General features: G+C 37.9%; 1 protein-coding gene across 1 annotated transcript in view; it reads left to right on the forward strand.

Annotated features, from left to right (window-relative positions):
- ATG10 (autophagy related 10) overlaps positions 1–21,070 on the forward strand; it is a 524,157-nt gene that overhangs the window by 386,434 nt on the left and 116,653 nt on the right. Inside the window, exon 4 of the mRNA XM_006889865.1 lies at positions 8,346–8,443. Coding sequence (XP_006889927.1) covers positions 8,346–8,443 — 98 coding nt within the window. The remainder of the gene's footprint in view (positions 1–8,345; positions 8,444–21,070) is intronic.

Genomic DNA, 21,070 nt, shown 5'->3' on the forward strand with positions numbered 1-21,070 from the left:
ACTTGCACATGAGTAACTCATGGTGTGACCCATAGTCCACCCCTTGCTTAGTTTGACTGCTGATACTGAACTTTTACAACAATTCCTTCCACAGATGTAGTCAATTTGATTCCTATGTAGCCCATCAGGGGACACACATGTATAAAGTCATCAATTGTGTCTTTAAAAAAGGGGTTTGCAATGAGTAAATCATTGCAAATACAAAATTCAGTCATTTTATTTCAAGCCTCATTTTTTCACCCAGGCTATATTTTTCAACTAATATTTCTTCTTCATTGTTTCCATCTTTTGCATTCAGTCACCAGTTATCATTAACACATCTTGATTGCATGTTTGGTCAATTTCAGACTCCAAGATTTGGTAAAAATTTTCAATTTCTTCCTCTTTTTCTAACTATAATTCTTTTTCTAACTGTAGGAGCATATATTTGAATAATATTCATATTAACAGGCTTTCCTTATGCATATGGATAATATCCTATCACTCACCACTTCATTTAAAATTAAGAATAGAATGTTTTAGGGTTGTATTCTCTCTTCATATCTATTCAGTCTTTATGCTGAACAAATTATTTGAGAATCTGGGCTCTGTAAAGAAAAATTTGGCATCAGGGCCAGAGGGAGACTCATCAATAACCTGTGTTATGCAGATGACACAATTTGCTTGCTGAAAACAGGAGAACTTAAAGCACTTGTTGCAGAGGATCAAAGACTACAGCCTTTAAAATAGGTTGTATCTTAATGTAAAAAAAAAAAAAACCCCAAAGATTCATACCACTAGACCTATAGGCAGCATCATAATAGATGGAGAAAAGATTGAAACTGTCAACAACTTCATCTTACTTAGAGCCACAATTTATACTCTTAGTACTAGCAGTCAGGAGATGAGGGGATGTATTGCACTGTGAAAGTCTGTAGTTAGAGACCTTTTCAGATTACTAAGGAGTATTGATGTCATTTTGAGAACTAAGGTGTGTCTGATTCAGGCTATGGTCTTTCCGATCACTTGCTAGGCATCTGAGAGTGGGACAGTGAATAAGGATGACAGAAAAATTGATGCCTTTGACTTGTAGTATTGGAGAGGAATGATCAACTTCCCGAAGAACAAACACATATATCTTGGAAAGGATGCAGCCAGCATGCACTTTTGAGTCAACAAATATTTAAGGCATTTTGCTAGGAAGGGCTATTCCTTTGACAGAGGGACATGATACTCAGAAAAGGTGGATGGTCAGTGAAGGACAGGAAGACTCTCAACCATGTCAATTGACATGGTGAGTGGTGCAATGGGCTCTAGTGTGTCAGGTAGTGTGATGATAGTGCAGGATAGGACAGGGTTCAGATATTTTGTTCATAGAGTCACTATGGGTCATACTTTACTCAAAGGCACCTAACAACAGTATGGTCAATAACCAGTAGTAATGAAGGAAGAAGCCCAAGCTTCACTGAAGTCATCAACCAAAAATAAGGCCAGAGAAATTGATGGAATGTGAATTGAAGTGTTTCAGTAAGCAGATTCATACCACTCAGAATGTGCTTTCCAGTCTCTGCCAAGAAATTTGGAAGATAGTTACCTGGCTAACTGTCTAGAAGGAATATCTATTTGTTCTCATTCCGAAGAAGCGTGATCTAAATATCAGGAAACAGTCTCAGAAACCCTATTACATGTCCGAAAGAAAAGAATACAACCTTAATTCTTGAGAACATGATAGTGCTGAATGGATCAAATAATATTTTCTTCCAGCAGTTAGAGTATCTTCTGTTTAACGGTAAAAAAAATAAGTTGAGATAACTCCTTTATACATTCTTTTCCAAATTTAGACACTTTTATCTTATTTCATTTATCATATATAATTTTTAAGTACTACAGTGATCTTCAGAAGACTCTCTTTTTGGGGGGCTTTATTAAATCTAGGAGGATATTTAAAGCTGTTTAAACAGAAAAGAGGAGATATTGTGCACTAAACCTTTGGGCAAATCTGCTGTCAAGGACCTCTTTAAAGTGTGAAGAGCAAAGCTATCAGTTTAAAAACTAATGTGCACCTGCCCCAGGCCACAGTGTTTTAAATTGCTTCATATAATTGTGAAATTTGGACAATGCATGTGGAAGTCTGAAGAAGAATCAATGCCTTTGAATTGTGCTGTTGGTGATGAGCATGGGATATGTTTATATAATTTGTCTGAGAAGCTCAATTAGGTGCTCTTTTGTTCTTATTGTTATATTGTTGTCGTCGTTGTTGTTGTTGTTGTTGTTATGCACCATCAATTCACCTGTAACTCATAGCGACCCTGCTCTAGCCTGAACCAACTCTGTATCTGACTCACCTACCTTAATTTCCCCAGTCACTGAGTCATCCATCTCATCAAGGGTCTTCCTCTCTTGCGCTGTCTCTCCATCATCCCGAATATAATGTCCCTCTCCAAGGACTGGCCCCTCCTTTCAGCATTCCCAAAGTATGTCAGATATAGCTTCAGATCCTTACCTCCAAGGAGCAGCCTCATGTCACCCTCTCTAGGACAAATTTGTCTTCTTTGCAGTCCATGGTATATTCATTACTCTTCTACAGCACTACAGCTGAAAGGTAAATCAATTCTCCTTCTATCATCCCTAGTCATTGTCCAGCTTTCTGATGCATAGCAAATAATTGCAAAGTCCATGCCCTGGATCAGGTGTACCTTGGTCTCCAGACTGACATTGTTGCTCTTCAGTACTCTGGAGATGTCCCTGACAGCAAACTTTCCCAGTGCAATTCATCTTTTTTATTTCCTGGCTGCTGGTACCAAAACTATTGATTGTGAACCCAAGCAAACTAAAGCTATTAACAATCTCGGTCTCTTCACCATAAATCATGATGCTGCCAATCAGACCAGTGGTGAGAATCTTTTGTTTCTTGATCTTGAGCTTCAATCCAAGGCTGCAGTCATTGACCTTCTGCAACAGTTGCCTTTGGTCCTCCTTAGTTTCAGCAAGCAGGGTTGTGTTATTTGCATAATGCAGGTTGTTGTTGAATCTTCCTCCAGTCCTGATGTTACATTCCTCCTCATATTGCCCACCCTCCTGGATGATCTATTCTGCATGCAGATTGAAAAAGTATAGAGATTGGACACATCCCTGACTTACACCCTTCCCAATTGTAACTATGTTGTGTTTCCTTGCTCTGTTCTGATGACTGCCTCCTGGTCCAAGTTTAAGTTTTGCATAAGCACAATCAAGTGTTCTGGGATTCCCATTCGTTTCAGATGCCACAGTTTGTTGTGTTCCACACAGGCAAATGCCTTTGCATAGTCAATGAAAACACAGATAGACATTCCTCTGGTACTCTCTACTTTCAGCAAAGATCCATCTAAAGAATAACTCCTCCTAAAAATGTATGCAAAGTATGTGAGATGAAGCTTCATCATAGTGGAGCTTCGTCACTATACTTCAGGTGTGTTGTCAGGAGGAACCTGCCTTTGCAATGAGATCTCATGCTTGAAACTTGAGGATCAGAGAAGGAGAGGAAGACTCTCAAAGTGATGGACAGATAAAGTGATGGCAACAATGAGATTGTTGGATGAGGATGGTGCAGGATCAGTGAAGGTTTGGACCTGTTGTTCACAAGGTCACCATGAGTTCCAGTTAACTAGATAACACCTAACAACAGCAAGAAGGAAGTTTTTGTAAAGTAATGTAGTGTGCTTTCATACTTGAGGGTTCCACCTCAGTTGCCCTATCTGCTATTCTAAGTGTGTTCTATTGTACACAGAGTTTTCAAAGGCCTGTTATTTTGGAAGTAGATGGCCATTCCTTCTTCCTACTCTGTCTTAATCTGAATGCTCAGATTTAGAACAGTATCTGATAGACAAGCATTTTATGGAAAAGAGCATATGAAAAATATTTCCCCAATTGTAGAAATAACTAATAGTTTCAGTGTTGTCCCCACCCTTAACACTGTGTCTTGACCCACCCATTTCCCTGCTCCAGCAGCATTCCCTTCTACTCCCACCTACTCCCTTCAACACCTATCTCCCGCTATCCAGCCCTTGATATGATAGCTCATATCTCAAGCTTTCTGGGCTTCTGTGATTCCAAAGCTTCAAACTGCTGCCCTTGATATGATAGCTCATATCTCAAGCTTTCTGGGCTTCTGTGATTCCAAACGCTTCAAGCTGCTGCCAGTTTCTTATGCTGTGGCATATGTCTCTTGAGTTTAGGAGTCTGTAAGTCCAAATACAAGGTACTAATGTTAGGCAAGTCTTCCTATCTCAGACGGTTCTGAGGAAACGTCCTTTCCCTTGAATTTCTGCTCCAGGTTTGACTTCTTATGGCTTAGGGCCTCTTCTCTTCCATTTGTAGCACACTGTAGTCACAATGAAATAGTTTCTCAAGGGAGGGTGATGTCTCCTGCAGATCTGGTATAGAGTGTAGTTTTCTTGGCCCAAAGGCCAATTGAGGTTTTTAAAAGTTACAGCTTGGTCAACTCCACAATCAAAACTCTTGGCACTAGCAGTCAGGAAATCAAAAGACAAGTTGCATTAGGTAAATCTGCTGCCAGGGAACTTTCCAGAGTACTGAGAAGCAATGATGTCATTCTAGTGACTGAAGTGCACCTGATCCAGTACAAGGCTTTGCAATTACTAGCTATGCATCAGAGATCTGGATGATGGCTAAGGAGGATAGAAGAAGAATTGATGCCTTTGAGTTGTGGTGCTGGAGAAGAGTCTTGAACATACCATAAATCAGCAAGAAAATAAATAGGTCTGTCTTGGAGAGGTTTAAACTAAGTTTCTCCTTAGAGGCTAGGACTGTGAAGCTCCATCTCACACACTTTGGACATGTGGCTATCATTCTTGGAAGGGTGGAGTGAGGACAGTACAGGAGAGGAAGACCTCAGATGAGATGGATTGATACAATAATTAGGACATTGGGTATAGGAGTGTCAGAGTCAGCGAGATTGGCTCAGGACAGGACAGCCTTCAGATCTAATGTTCAATGGGTTTTCTGAGTCTCACGCAACTTGATGACATATAACAACAATAACAACATAATGTCGTGTGTTATATGTTGAGGTGCTAACCAAAAGGTCTGCAGTTTGTGAGAATGGTTAGTCTATTTCTGTTAAGATGGCTTTAGAAACTGATGGAGAGTCACCATGAGTTTTAATTGACTCAAAGGCTGTATTAATTTTTGTGTATGTTTGTCCTTCTTGGATTGTTTTCTTTTTGTTTGTTTTAAGCTTTAATAATCTCATTACACCAGCCTCTCCCATTCTCTTCTGCACAAAGCTATCCTCTTTCCCTACCTACTACAGACAATGAGACTGAGCGCCGTGCTCTCCCTCATCTGGACAGTCAGGTTGTTATGTAACATCGAGTAAGAATCAACTCATATCTGATTCTTCAGTACATTTTCAGAGGCAGGAAATGTCACAGGAGGAGGTTACTCATTTTTATCCCACAAAGCAGCTGGTGAATTCAAACCCTGTTCCTTTGGGTTGGCAGTGCAACTCATGTTGTTGTTCTTTGCTGTCGAGATTGAATCGACCCATAGCAGACTCTCAAGTGGGTTTTCAGAGGCAGTAAATCACATGGGAGGAAATTTTATGTCCTTCTCCTGCAGAACCGCTGGTGGATTCATACCACATGCCTTTGATTTTCACCTGCCAGAACTCCATAGTGAAATCCATAGAAGTATGATTTTCCTTTGGCATTTAACAATCCCTCCGTTTCCTATAGTAGGCGTAGCTTCAATTCCTGACCAATGCACCTCAAGCACAACCACGGCTAATGCGTCACTGGAATGTTTTTGTGTTGCTATGATTCTCTAAAGACTTTGGTGGAGCCTCCATGCGGAGATAAATGAAAAAGAAAGTTCTGGTGTTTGAAATTTGAGAATCAGCTATGGAAAATCATAAGCATCACAATGGTCTCATTTTGTAGTTTCTGGAGGTTATGGTGAGTCAAGTGCAACTTGACAACAATTAAAAACTACCAAGAAAAAGCCTCGCCATAGTTCACCTAATAGAAAGCTCTTTATATCTATCTTTGAAATCTGAAGTTGTCAACAATTTCATTTTCTTTGGATCCATAATCTATGCTCATGGTAGTAGTCAAGAAATCAAATATTATATTGGGGAAAACTACTTTCATAGACCTCTTCAAAATGCTAAAGAGAAACTTAATTCGTTAAAAGACTAAAATCTGCCTGTTCTAAGTCAGTTGCTTCATATGAGTCTGATAGTTGGACAGTGAATAAGGATGACAGAGAAGGATTAATGTCTTTGAATTGTGGTATTGGAAAAATAGGCTGACTACACCATGGGCTGCCAAAAGAACAAACAAGCCTGTCTTGAAGGAAATGTATTCAGGTCCTCCTTAGAGGCAACGACGGAGAAACTTAATCTCATGCATTTGGCATATTGTTAGGAGGGGTGAATCTTTGAGAAAAAATAAATCATGCTGAAAAAAGGTAGAGGCTCAGAGAAATGAGTTTGAGCATGTCAGAGATTATGAGGATGGCTCAGGATAGGACAAGGTTCAGATATGTTGACAAGGATCAGATCTGTTGTTCATAGGGTTGCCATGAGTCAAAAAACTGTGGCTGACTCTGAGAATGAGAATCCCAAAGTACTTGATTGTGCTTATGCAAAACCTGTACTCAGACCAGGAAGAAGTCATCAGGACAGAGCACGGAAACACTTCAAGGTTCAAAATCGAGAAGGATGCACGCCAGGGATGTGTCCTATCTAAATACCTTTTCAATCTATATGCAGAATAGATCATCTGGGAGGCTGGGCTCTATGGAAGAGTGTAGTGTCAGAATTGCAAAAGACTTATCAACTACTTACATTAGGCATATGACACAACCGTTGCTTGCTAAAACTGAGGAGGACCTGAAGCACTTGCTGCAGGGGGTCAAGGACTGCAGCCTTCAGTATAGACAGAAACTCAACATCAAGAAAAAAAAAGATTCTCACCACTGGTCCAATTAGCAGCATCATGATATATAGTGAAGAGACTGAAATTGTTAACAGCATTAGTTTGTTTGGGTCCACAATCATACTCTTGGTACCAGCAGCCAGGAATTCAAAAGACAAATTTAATTGGGAAAGTCTGCAGTCAGGGACATCTCCAGAGTACTGAAGGGCAGCAGTGTCAGTCTGGAGATTAAGATGCACCTGATCCAGGACATAGTCTTCACAATTACTTGCTATGCATCAGAAAGTTGGGCAATGACTAGGAATGATAGAAAGATAATTGATGCCTTTGAGCTGTGTTACTGGAGAAGAGTATTGAATATACCATGTATTGCCAGGAGAACAAACAGGTTTGTTCTACAGAGGGTGAAACCAGGCTGCTCCTTGGAGGTAAGGATTCTGAGGCTTCATCTAACATACTCTGGGCCTGTCCTTGGAGAGAGAGACATGCTTGGAAAGGAGTAGGGACCGTGCGAGAGAGGAAGGCGAAGACCCTCAATGAGATAGATTGATTCAGTGACTGTGGTAATAAAGGTAGGTGTGTCAGAGACAAAAAGGTTGGCACAGTATAGAGCAGAGTTCAAGGCTGTTGTACACAGGGTCGCTATTTGTCTCGAGCAACTAAACAGAACATAACAACAGCAATATGAGTCATAGTCAACTCAGTGACACTTTGTTGTCAATGACAACAAAGTTTAAGAGGCTGAAAGTCTCAAATCTAGATGGAAGATGCATTCCCTGTGTCAGTCTAGAGGAAAATCCTTTTTTAAATATCTGCAGGCCCTGAGATATCGGAGATATCCATGTGTTTTGGCCTTCATCTATCTGTCACAGAGCTCTGTAGCATAGGGCCTTTGAGTCCCACTTGAGTCAGTGGCACTTAACAACAACAAGCTATTTATTATGAGAAATAATTTGAGGAGTTTTTTTTCTTTGTACTCCCTTTGATGATTTGAACATTGCAGATACTCAATAAAAGATAAAACAGAAGAAACATGAATGCAGTCTCTTCTATTTGAAGTACAAGAGAATGTATTGAGATAATCCAGGGTTATCCATATTGCACCGCTGTGAAATATGGGAGCCTGTACCTAGTCCTTTGCCTATGTTTGTGTCACTTGATTTTCTCTAAGATATATTTGGGTTTTATTGATTTTGTAAAATTCCTAGAGACAATGAATGAGCAGATAATATAACATGTAAATAGAAATAAAAAAGAAGCTTGAATGTTTAGATATATCCTAGAAAGAACATAGTCATTCATCTAGCACTCTTACTATATATACCAATAATGATTTTTTTTTCCATAATATTCTTCCAGTATTTCCAGTTAGGTACCACTGTGTCAGTGAGATTACTAACCAGAAATATTTAACATACACTTTCACAGATGGAAGACCTTTAACGGTGAAGGACATATGGGAAAGAGTCCACGAATGCTACAAGACACGACTTTTGCAGGGACCATGGGACACTATTACTCAGCAGGTTGGAGATGTTTTTCATTTTACTGTATTCAGTTGTTTCCCTCTGGTTATCTTGTCATCTGGTTTCTCCTCCATATTTTCCCTGCTTCACTCCTCCACATTATACAGGTCTCGGTGAAATGATAATTTTTTCAAGAGCACCTTCTCAGGGGTGTTAACAAAGCCAAATGTCAGTCATTGCCATTGAGCTGATTCTAGCTCATGGCAATTCTCTACTGAGTTTCTGAGGCTATAAATCCTAATGGGGAGCAAACTGCCTCGTCTTTCTTCTGTAGACTGACTGGCTGGTGTATTTCACCTACCAGCAATTCAGTTAGCAGGCCAGGACATAACCTACACCACCACTAGGCTTCTTAAGCAGTATTTAGCCTCCTTGTTATAAGGTCTCAAAACTGAAACTGGCTGTTGGTGACGCCATGTGTCACAGAGTAGGACTTTTTAATAGAATTTTTAATAGAATTTTCTTGGCCATAATCTTAATAGAAATGATCACCAAAGATCCCATGTTGGTAGGTGCAGTTGAGTATATTCTGACTCATAGCTACCATAGCATAACAGAATGAAAAACTGCCTGGCCCTGTGCAGTCCTCACAACTGTGTTGTACTTGAGCACATTCTTGCAGCCACTTATAAATCCATTTTTTGAGGGTCTTCTTTTGCACTGACCCTTCTACTTTACTTAGCATGGTATCCTTTTTAAGAAGTGGGCCCCTCCTGATAATATACTCAAAGAATGTGAGCTGAAGTTTGACCATCCTTGCTTCCAAGGAACATTCTGGCTATAATTTTGAGGCAGATTTGTTTGTTCATGGTGTATTCAGTATTCTTTGGCAATACCACAAATCGAAGATACTACCAGTTCCTTAGTTTTCCATGAGGGTGAGGCAATTGAAAATGCCAAGGCTTGAGTCAAGAACTGACATTCTTACTTTTTAGAATCACTTTAAAGTGATCCTTTTCAGCAAGTTTGCACAATACAATATGTGATTTTATTTCTTGGCTGCTTCTTCTGTAGATATTGGTTGTGAATCCAAGAAATGAAATCCTTGACAGTGTCAATCTTTTCCCCATTTATATAGCTTACTTGTCCAGTTGTGGAGATGCTTTTTTTTTCTTTCTGATGAAGGATAATCCATTCTGAAGCCTCTTGTCTTCATTGCTAAGTATATTAAGTCATTTTCATGTTTAGCAGGCTAGATTATTTTGTCTGTATATCTTATTGGTTGATGAGTTTTCCTCAATTCTGATGTCACACTCTTTATATAGTGCACACCTTCTCAGATTATTTTCGTGGCATATAGACAGAATTTTCCTTCATAGCACTTATGGTTTTAAATTATATATATTTGTGTGTTTGTGTTAAATAAATGCCTGTCTTTTCTAGTAGATCATGAGAGCTCATAAAGGCATACCACATCTGTTTTATTCTTTATTAAATACTCTTCATCAGCATAGTGCTGAGCATATATACTAGGTGCTCAAGAAAATTCCATTAAGGAAAGAGAAATAGAAACTAAGTTGGCGTATCTTCTAAGAAATAGATTCTTTCACTGTGTCAGCTGTCATACTTCCTAGTTTAACTAGTAGGTGCATTTGCAAAAAAATTAACTTTTGATTAGTAATAGATTTGCTATAGTGATTTGCAAAAGTGGAAAAAATAAATCTGTCAATCATATAAGTCATTATTAGTGCTTTGCTAAATTCAGCAGTTAATTATTTTAGAAATTTAAAAATACTCATCACCTTGGAACCAATCATGGTCTGTTTAAAAATAATTTTAACTTATATTAAAAAATCTTATTTTCCCCCCTAGCTTCAGATGAGCTTAATCAAGGTTCCTTTTAAAATGACTTTATCAGCCATTAGAGATTTTATGCTAGCTTATGTGCTTGATCACAATAATGAGAAGATTTTTTTTTAAATCTCCCGATCAACACAAAAATGCTTACTTTCTTATAAGGACTGGTTTGGCAGTGACAGTGAGTGACCGTTTCTACATTTAAGCTGAAGGGAAAACAACATCTAAATGTATGAATATTTCATTGTTATTGTTGTTGTTAGGTGTCATCAAGTCGAGTACGACTCATAGCGACTCTATGAACAAAGGATCTGAAACCAGTCCTGTCCTGCGCCATCCTCACACTTGTTAATACACAAGAGCCCATTGCTGCAGTCACCTTGTCAGACCACCTGGTTGAGGGTCTTCCTCTCCTTCACCGACTCGCCACCTTCCCAACATCATGTCCTTCTCCAAGGAATAGCACCTCCTAACAATATGTCCAAAGTATGTGAGGTGAAGCCTCATCATTCTTTCCTCCAAAGAGCACTCTGGCTGCACCCTCTCCAAAATCCATCTGTTCATTTTCTTGGTCATTCATGAAATGTTCAGTGCTCTTCTCCATCACCACAGCTCAAAGACTTCAATTCTCTTTAGTTGCTGCTAAATTGACTCCAAATCATGCTAGCCTCTTATTCGTCAGAGTATAACTGTGCTTCATAAGGTTTACAATGGCTGAATTTTTAGAAGTAGATTGGCAGGACTATCTACCAAGGCATCTCTTGGTGAATTTGAACCTCCAACCTTTCCATTAGCAGTCAGGGACATCAGCCACTTATACTACCTAGGATTCCCTATAACTTGCACACCAATTTTCAAATCAATCCTTTCCCTTTTCTTGATTACCTTCTAAATACAGCCCTTCTGACTTTACCTGAACAGAGTAAAACTTTGTCTGTTCTTCAGTTCCTTCTTTCCCTAACTTTTACCACTGGTCATAGCTTCTTAACGTATATTACCCGGACTCTAATATGCAATTATTTTTCAAAGGACTGTGAAATGTTACCTACATACCTTCCCTGGATCTCAGTGGCTGCATATGGCAGACCTTAACCTACCCATTTAAACTTATCTCCTACTGCTCAGTTCCACATAGTCTCAGGCTCAGACAAAACAAACTACTCATTTCCCTGAATCTGTTTTATGCGGTTTGATCTTAGAATGATTCCCATTTTAATGCGTGCGCGCTCTCTCTCTCACTCATTCTCTCTCTCTATATGTGTGTGTGTGTGTGTGTGTGTGTGTGTGTATCCATGTATGTATATATGTATATATGTGTATATGTGTATGCATGTGTATATATATACAAACATATATATAAATTATATCTATAGACACACACATATATTTATATATATACATATACACACATTTAACTTTAGCTCCTTTTCAGTATGTTCCTGAGCCCAATTCTTATCCTATTGCTTTTTCTGTCACTAGCATCCTAATTATTAATCCCCTCACTGCAAACCTGTAGCCCCACTCCTGGTGCTCTGTGTCATTTTACATTTTAAATCCACATATCTCTGTTCTGACTATTGAAATTTATTTATTTTCTTTATTTCCTAATATGGTTTCCCATTTCCTAACAGATACCAGTAGTCTAATCTCCAGTGGTAGAAACCCTAAAGTTGCTAAGCCAATCAGATAAACTAATCTGTACTTTGATTGTTTTTCTAATGGAATTGACCAATAACTTCAATTTACAGGCTTTTAAGTGTTAGGCAGATCAAATTCTATACAGTATATCTTGCAATTTCTAGCATCAAGGCTGAGACCCACTTAATAGGAGCGATTTTTTATACTGCTAAACTACGGCACAACTCTAGCGTCTGGATGGGCCTTTAGAATGTGCCTTATTGAAGTCTGATCTATGTGCAGGTGTTCCACATTTTATCGTAAGTTTCATTTAATGTCTCACCACAGTGCATGCCTAGGCACCAAAGAACTAACAGTAAAACTCATTTGTAGTCACTGCAATACTTAGCATTTTAAGCCATCATGAATATTTATTCTGGAGGTCATGGTTTTTAATCCCGGAGTAGGATAATAGCCTGATATTTATATGCTTTTTTCTTGTTTGGAATCTTGAAGAAATAAGTCTTCATTTTTTTAAGTTTCATTGGAGAAAACCAACGGGTCCGCAGTGGGGCAGAAGAGGGGGTATGGCTTTTCAGGATGATGCAGCACCAGGCGAAGATAAGCTGTTAGGCTGGTGGTGGTACAGTAGACACTGTTTTACAGAATTATGTTAAAGAACTATTAGCTTTCAGACAGAATATGATAATAAGATCCTGTCCTCCAAGTACCTTAAAAATAAAAGCAACCTTTGTATAATATAAAATACATTTCACTTCATTTTCATTCCTGATTATGCTTATATAGTGTATTGCTCTTCATTTAGTAATCATACTTTTGTTCCATCAGAATTTGTCTTGATGATAAAGACCTGTTCATGTCAAACACGAACCATCTCCTGTGAAGACAATCCAGCCATGAATCTCATGCATTTGATTATGGCAATTACTTACTTGCCTTTGAACAGCGTAACACACTACCTATTATTGCAGTCTACAACCTAATAAAAGAACTTTCTGAAGAAAATTAACAGATGCTCAGGTTGAATCTGCTTAAGTTGCCATGATGTTGTTGTTGTTGTTGTAACTGTGTGTCATCAAATCAGAACCAACTCATGACCCTCTAGCTGGTTTTCAGAGGCAGTAAAAGGCACAGCAAGAAATTTCCCAGCCTTCTGCAGAGCAGCTAGCTAATGGATTTGAACTATGTGTCTTTGGGGTTACTTATGATAACCAGAAAGTGTGGTCTCTGTGTTTCAGACAAAGAACTCTGAGGTCTTGCGCTAAAGAAACAAAATAAATGCATACTTTCATTTTTCCATGAAGATTTATGTGTGTTTGGAGGGTGAACGGTATGTGTGGATTGAGGTTATGTGTGTGTATTGTTGTTATGTTTTGTTGAGTCAGAATCCACCCATAGCTGAGCCTCCAGAGAATTTTCAAAGGTTGTAAATGACATAGGAGGACACTGCTTATCATTCCTCTGTGGAGCAGCTAGAAGATATGAACCGTATACATCTCAGTTGGCAGCATGACTTCCTACCACTAGGCCATCAAAGCTATAGCTGTAGACAACCAAAAAAAGTACATTTTCTTATTATCTTCCTTTCCTAAGGTTTATTTTATCTTAAACACCTGAAAGTAAAGACAATAATAATGCACTTACCAACTTAGGGAAAATCTTATTTTTTCTATATCTTACCCATTCTGGGAATTTTGAAGATATTCCATATTTTGTATCTTTTCATCTTATAGTAGTTAAGCTAATTTCAGTAACATTAAATGTTACATGTTATAGGTTAAATCATTTAGCTTTGTAAACATTCACTCAAATAACAATAAAGAGAAAAAGTTAATGGCTCTAATAAATGTTTATAACATCTTCATTTGTAATATCCAAGAGTGGAAATAAATTGCATGTTTTCTAATGGAAGAATGGTTGAATAGACTGTGGACACTATGGAATACTACTTAGTAATTAAGTGGTATCAACCATCATTACACACAGTGATCTGTATAAATCTCCAGAGAATTATACGGAGTACAGAAAGCAGATCACAAGAGGTTACATAGTGTATGATCCTATTTATAAAATGTTCAAGAAATAGATTATAGGAATGACAAGACAAGGCAGTGAGTGAGGCTGTGAAAGGTAATATGAGGAATCAGTGTGGTGAAAAAAGTGCACTGTATTGCCCTGAATCATTGTCAATGTGTGGTATTGTACTTTGGTTTTGGAAGATATTATCACAGAGAAAAATTGGATAAAGGGCACTAGGGGTCCTTTTGTGTTGTTTCTTATAACTGAATGTGAATCTACAATTATCTAAAAACAAAAATTGAATTTTAAAAAAAGATAAAAACTCTTTCTAAACAAACAAAAAAACTCACACTACATCCACGCTTACAAAAGCAAACACTTGCTGTCAAATCAACTCTGACTCATGGTGACCCCTTTTATAATCTTTGCAGAATTGTGTGTATGTTTTTAATGTGCCATAGTTATCTAATGTTACAGTAACAGAGAAAAATAGATGGATTTAACAAAAGGACATTTATTTTCTCACCATGTAGGAGGATGGAAGTCTAAATTCAAGTTTCCAGCTTCAGGAACAGGCTTTCTCTCTGTGTCTTCTCTTTCTGGGAATTACCCATCCCAGGAACCTGTGTGCAAAGGAAAAGCTCCACTCCTAGCTCTTCTTTCTTAGTGACACTTGTTGTTGCTGTTACTATGTGCCGTCAAGTCGCGACTCATAGTGACCCTATGTACAACAGCCCTAAACTCTGCTCTGCCCTGTGCCAATCGCACTGTCTCCAACAAACCCATCCAATTACCCCAACCACTGAATCAATCCACCTCATAGGGGGCTTTCCCTTCTGCGCTGTCCCTCCACCCTACCAAGCATGATGTCCCTCTCCAAGGACCTGTCTCTCCTCACAACATGTGCAAAGTATGTTAGATGGAGCCTCAGAATCCTTGCCTCCAAGGAGCAGCCCACTTTGACTTTTTCCAGGATGAATCTGTTTTCCTAGCAGTCTGTAGTACCCTCAGTACTCCTCTCCGGCACCACAGCTCAAAGGCATCAGTTCTCCTTCTATGACTATATGGCTATGACCTAATTAAGGATATTGCATACCATCTTATAGCCTTTATCTCATCTCCTCTTGAGAGAATGATTACATCTTTACATAACAGCCTCTAGTCATGTCTCACTAACATCATAGAGATTAGGATTTATAGCACATAATATAAATGTCCACAGTTGTATAGGGTCTTCAGGCCTTTTGTTCATAGGGTTGCTATGAGTCATGCTCTATTCAAAGGCAATCAACAACAACAAGATAAATATATAATATAGAGTTGTGACCTAGCCACATCTACATATACTTTGAGAAACACAACTCAATCTAATTTTTTGGCAGTAAAGGACCAGACTTTTTTTGAGCTGCTTCTGGAGGAGTTCAATCTAATATTTTAACCTTTTGGTTTTCTTTGCCTAAACAAATACATTGGCCTTGAATCAACTATCAATTGAATTTATGGGATAACTTGCAAATACATTGAATACGAATGATTGAAGACTGGATTTGTTGTGGTATGATATCAAGGATATCATCCATGAGCAAAGCAAAAGGTCATTAAAAAGACCTTTTTTGTCTAAAAAGGCAGACCCAATGAATACCCAGATAGAGAGAACCAGAAGAAATATGTTGGTATGGAGTTGTTTGAACAGAAGAAGATGCAAATGATGGAAGAACCAAGTAAGAGAGCAAATATTCAAGAGACAACAGTCCAGAAGAAATATATTGATGAGGAGCAACTTGAACAGCTATGGAAGAAAATACAAAAGATAGAAGAAAGAAATGATAACACAGAAAACTTAAAAAAGAATTGATAGTATAGTTAAAGAGGTTGTTGTTTTTGATTGCCTTCTAGTAGAGCATGAGTCATAGCGACTTTATGAACAAAAGGCCTGAAGCCCTACTACAAATGTGAACATTTATCAAAATTCATAGAGATTCCAGAGACATGTTGTTTAGGAAGTGGACACCACTCCTGCTTCCAAGATAAATAGGTACAAGAACTTTAAAAATCATCATAAGACAGAAAGGGTACAGCCAACCAGTACTGGAAATGACAGAAAGGAATGAAAATGCATTCAGAATATTAAGACCATAATGGCAGAAGTGTCCAACACACTGGAGTGAAAAAAAAAAAAAGAACTGAAGAGATGGAGCAGAGAGTAGTGAGCTAGAAGACAGGAACCTCTCTGGAAACATACAAGAAGAAAAATCAGAGGTGAGATGTAAAGGAAATGAAGAAAACATTAGAATCTTGTGGGATGACATCAAAAGGAACAACATACTTATGACTGGAATTCCAGAATAGGAACAAGGAAATCACTAGGAAAATTACTGAAGAAGTACTAGAAGAAACCTTCCCAAGTATTTTGAAGAATGGGGAAATCTACATTAAAGAAGCACAATGAACACCAAACAGAATAAACCCAAAAGAAAGACATCAAGACATATCATGGTCACATTCTCCAAATTAAAAAACAGGGATAGAATCCTAAAAGCAGCATGAGAAAAACAAAGAGTTGCCTACAAAGGAGAAAAAAAAATATTAAGTTCTGATTTCTCATCAGAAATGGAATGGCATATATAGAAATTTGAAAGAAAACAATGGCCAGTCAAGGATCCTAGACCCATTAAAGCTTTCCATCAAATAGGAAAGAGAAATTAGATCTGTTGCAGAAAAGAAGGAACTTAAGGAATTTGTGAAAACAAGAACAAAACTACAAGAAATTTAAGTAAAGTCCTTCACATGGAGATACCAAAGGAAAGTGATAGACCATAGTAGCCAAAAACGGAAAAATAAGCACAACAAAATGGCAACAGTACAACCTGACTGGACAATAATCACATTTGATGTGAATGGACTAAAGACACCAATTAAAAAGAGTAGCAAAATTGATTTTTAAAAAAATGCTTATCCATATTTTGCTTACAAGAAACACATCTAAAAATAGAAGAGAAATACAGACTCAAAATCAAAGGCTGGAAAAAGATAGGCCAAGCAAATGGCAATCTCAAAAAAGTAGGAGTGGCAATACTAATTTCTGATAAAATAAACTTCATAATGAAAACCACCATAAAAGATGAGGAAGAGCATTACATACTGATTAAAGACACAATAGATCAAGAAAACATAACCTTGGTTGACATATATGCACCAAAGGATGTTGTTGTTGATGTTGTTATGTTCCATCAACTCACTTGCGACTCTGCACAACAGCCCTAAACTCTGCTCTGTCCTGTGCCAGTTGCGCTGTCTCTGATACACCCATCCCGATTACCCCAGTCACTGAATGAGTTCACCTCATAGAGGGCATTCCCTTCCTGCGCCATCCCTCCACCCTCTCAAGCATGATGTCCCTCTCCAAGGACTGGTCCCTCCTTAAAACATGTACAAAGTATGTCAGACGAAGCCTCAGAATCCTCACCTCGAATGAGCAGTCCAGTTTAACCCTCTCCAGGATGACTCTGTTTGTTTTCTTAGCAGTCCAATATTCTTCTCCAGCAACACAGCTCAAAGGCATCAATTCTCCTCCTGTCCTCCCTAGTCATTGTCCAACTCTCTGATGCATAACACATGATTGCAAAGACCATGGCCTGTAACAAACGCACCTTAGTCTCCAGAGAGACACCATTGTTCTTCAGTACTTTGGAGAGGTCCCTAACAGCAGACTTTCCCATGGCAATACTTCTTTTAATTTCCTGGCTTCTGGTGCCAAGAGTGTTGACTGTGGAGCCAAGCAAACTAAAGCTGTGAACACTCTCAATCTCTTCACCATCCATCCTGATGCTGCCAATTGGTCCAGTGGTGAGAATCTTTGTCTTCTTGATATTGAGCCTCAATCCATATTGGAGGCTGCAGTCCTTGACCCTCTGCAGCAAGTGCTTCAGGTCCTCCTCAATTTCAGCAAGCAGGGTTGTGTCATCTGCACAACACAGATTGTTGATAGACTCTAAAACACATAAACCAATAGTTAACATAATTGAGGAAAGAGATAAACAGCACCACTATAGTGGTAGGAGATTTCAACACACCACTATGACAAAATGATAGATTAACCAAAAAGAAACTTAATAAAATGCAAAAAAACTAAATTGTACAATCAGCCAACTCGATCTTGTGGATGCATTCAGGGTACTGCAGCCAACTAAAACTCAATTAAATTTCTTCTCAAGTGCACATGGTACATTCTCCAGAAACAATCACATATTAGGACACAAAACAAGCTTCAACAAATTGAAAAACATTGAAATAATACAAAATATCTTCTCAGACCAAAATGCTGTAAAACTAGAAATTAGCCACAGGAGGGTGAAGCTTACAAAACCACCCATGTGGAAACTGAGTAACTCTCTCCTAGAACTATACTGGGTTATAAAATAAATAAAGAATAGAATAAAGAAGTTCTTTGAAACAAATGAAAATACAGTATACCAAAACTTCAGGTTTACAGCTAAGGCAGTCCTCTGGGAGCAGATCATAGCAATAAGCACACACATAAAAAAGGAAGAAAGAAGAAAAATCAATGATATAACTGAACACCTTCATCACAGAAAAAGAACAATCTAATTCTACAGCCTCTGGAAGAATAGAGATTATAAGCACAAAGCTGAAATCAACGAGATAGAAACCAGAAAAACAATTGGAATCATCAGTAAGACCAGGAGCTGGTTTTCAAAAGGGTCAATAAAATTGACAAACCACTGGGAAACTTTTTTTTTAAAAAAAGAGAGAAAACACAGATAACTCAAATAACAAATGATAGAAGTGGCATCACACAGAACCAGATGAAATTAAAGCTATAATATCAGAATACTGTGGAAAAACTATACTCTGATAAATTGGAAACCTAGAAGAAATGTACAAATCACTTGAAACTTATAGCCTACTCAAACTGACAAGAACAGATATAGAACATTGAACAGACAAATCACAAAAGAAGAAATTCAACAGGTCATAAAAAGACTTCCCCATAAGAAAAATCCTGGACCAGATGGCTTCATAGCTTAGTTCAACCAAACATTCAGACAGGATCTATCAACAATTCTACTTAAATTATTTTTAAAAACTTGGAAAAAAATAAAGGAACACTTCCATAGACATTCAATGAAGCAAGCATAACACTAATACAAAACCTAGGCAAAGATATTACCAGAAAAGAAAACTACAGACCAATATCTCTCTTGAATTTAGATGCAAAAATCCTTAACAAAATCCTAGCTAATGGAATCCTAGTGAATAGAATCCAAAAGCACATAAAAAAAAAAAAATTCATCATGGCCAGGTGGGATGCATAATAGGTATGCAAGGATGGTTCAACATAAGAAAAACAAATCAACAAAATTCACCATATTAACAAAGCAAGTAACAAGAACCATACTGTCTTAGCAATTGATGTAGAAAAGGTATTTGACAAAATCCAGCATCCTTCCTGATAAAGACACTCAGCAGAATTGGAATAGAAAGAAATTTCCTAAACATAGTGAAAGTGTATATGCAAAACCAAGAGCCCGTATCGTTCTCAATGGAGAAAGACTGAAAGCATTTTCCCTGTGAACAGGGGCCAGACAAGGAAGCCCACTGTCACCCCTTCTATTCATTATTGTATTGCAATTGTTTTCTAAGGCAATATGACAAGAGAACGGAAAAAAAGGAATCCAGATTGGCAAAAATATGGTTTAACTCTTGCTATATACAGATATGATATTGTACACAGAAAACCCCAAGGACTCAACAATAACAATAACAACAACAACAAAAATCCTGTTATAGCTAGTAGACCAAATTAATAGAGTAGCAAGTTATAAAGTTATAAGATCAATGTCCAAAAATTAGTAGGATACCTCTACAGTAACAAATAGAACTCAAAGAAGGAATCCAAGAAAGCAATACCATTTACAGTTGCCAACCACAAAGTGATATACTTGGGAATAAACCTAACTAGAGACACAAAAGACCTGTACAAAGAAAACTGCAGAACATTTTTACAAGATACAATAAAAGATCTAAAGAAATGGGAAAATGTACCTTGTTCATGAATAGGAAAACTCAATATTGTGAAAATTACAATCCTACAAAAAGCAATCTACATGTTCAGTGCAATGTCAATCCAGTTACCAAATTTATTTTTCAAGGAATTTGAAATAGAAATTGTCAAGTTTATTTGGAGAGGAAAGAGAACCTGAATAAACAAAGCACTTCTGAAAAACAAAAATGGAGGAGCTCTGGTGGCCTATGGCAAGGAGCTGCAACTACAATCCCAGAGGCGCACAGTTCGAATCCACCAGGTGCTCTGCCGGGGAAGAAGGGGCAATCTCCTCCTGTACCAGTCAGATCTGATTTGACGGTACACGCACACAAAAATAATAAAATAAAATAAAAATATATTTTAAAAAAAAAAAGAAAAACAAAAATGAAGTGAGAGGCATAGTACTACCTGACCTCAAAACCTACAACAGAGCAGTAGTAACCAAAACAGCTTGGTACTGCTACAATGGCAGGCACCTATACCAATCAAACAAAATTTAGAATCCAGAAATAGACCCAGCTATCTATGGTCACCTGATATTCGACAAGGAAATAAAATCTATCAAATGGGGAAATGACAGCTTCTTCAACAAATGGTGCTGGCAAAACTTGCTGAAACAGGATCTCACACCCTACAAAAAAATCAACTCAAGGTGGATCAGAGACTTGGAAGTAAAGCCCAAAGCGGTAAAGTCACCAGAGACAAACTAGGAGCAAACTTATACATCCTAGTCTATGGTATATAGATACTGTCAAATATAGCAAATAATGCACAATCTGGAAAGGATAATATTGAAGAATGGGACCTTCTAAAGATTAAATCCTTGTGTGCATCAAAAATATTTTCCAACAACAACAACAAAATATTTTCCAACAGAGTGGAAAGAAAATCTGACTGGGGAAAAGGCATTTGGCAATACAATTTCAGACAAAGGTCTCATATCAAAAGTTTACAGAATCCTACAGAGGCTCCACAAGAAAAAAACTGATAAAAAATAAAAAATGGGAAAGGACATTAAAAGAATAGGTACCATTTGACCCAGCAATTCCACTACTGGGAATATACCCTGAAGAGACCATGGCTGACATCCAAGCAGATATATGCAC

This window comes from Elephantulus edwardii, unplaced genomic scaffold (assembly GCF_000299155.1).
Source record: "Elephantulus edwardii isolate Elephantulus edwardi_28Jun2011 unplaced genomic scaffold, EleEdw1.0 scaffold00082, whole genome shotgun sequence".
Taxonomy (NCBI): domain Eukaryota; kingdom Metazoa; phylum Chordata; class Mammalia; order Macroscelidea; family Macroscelididae; genus Elephantulus; species Elephantulus edwardii.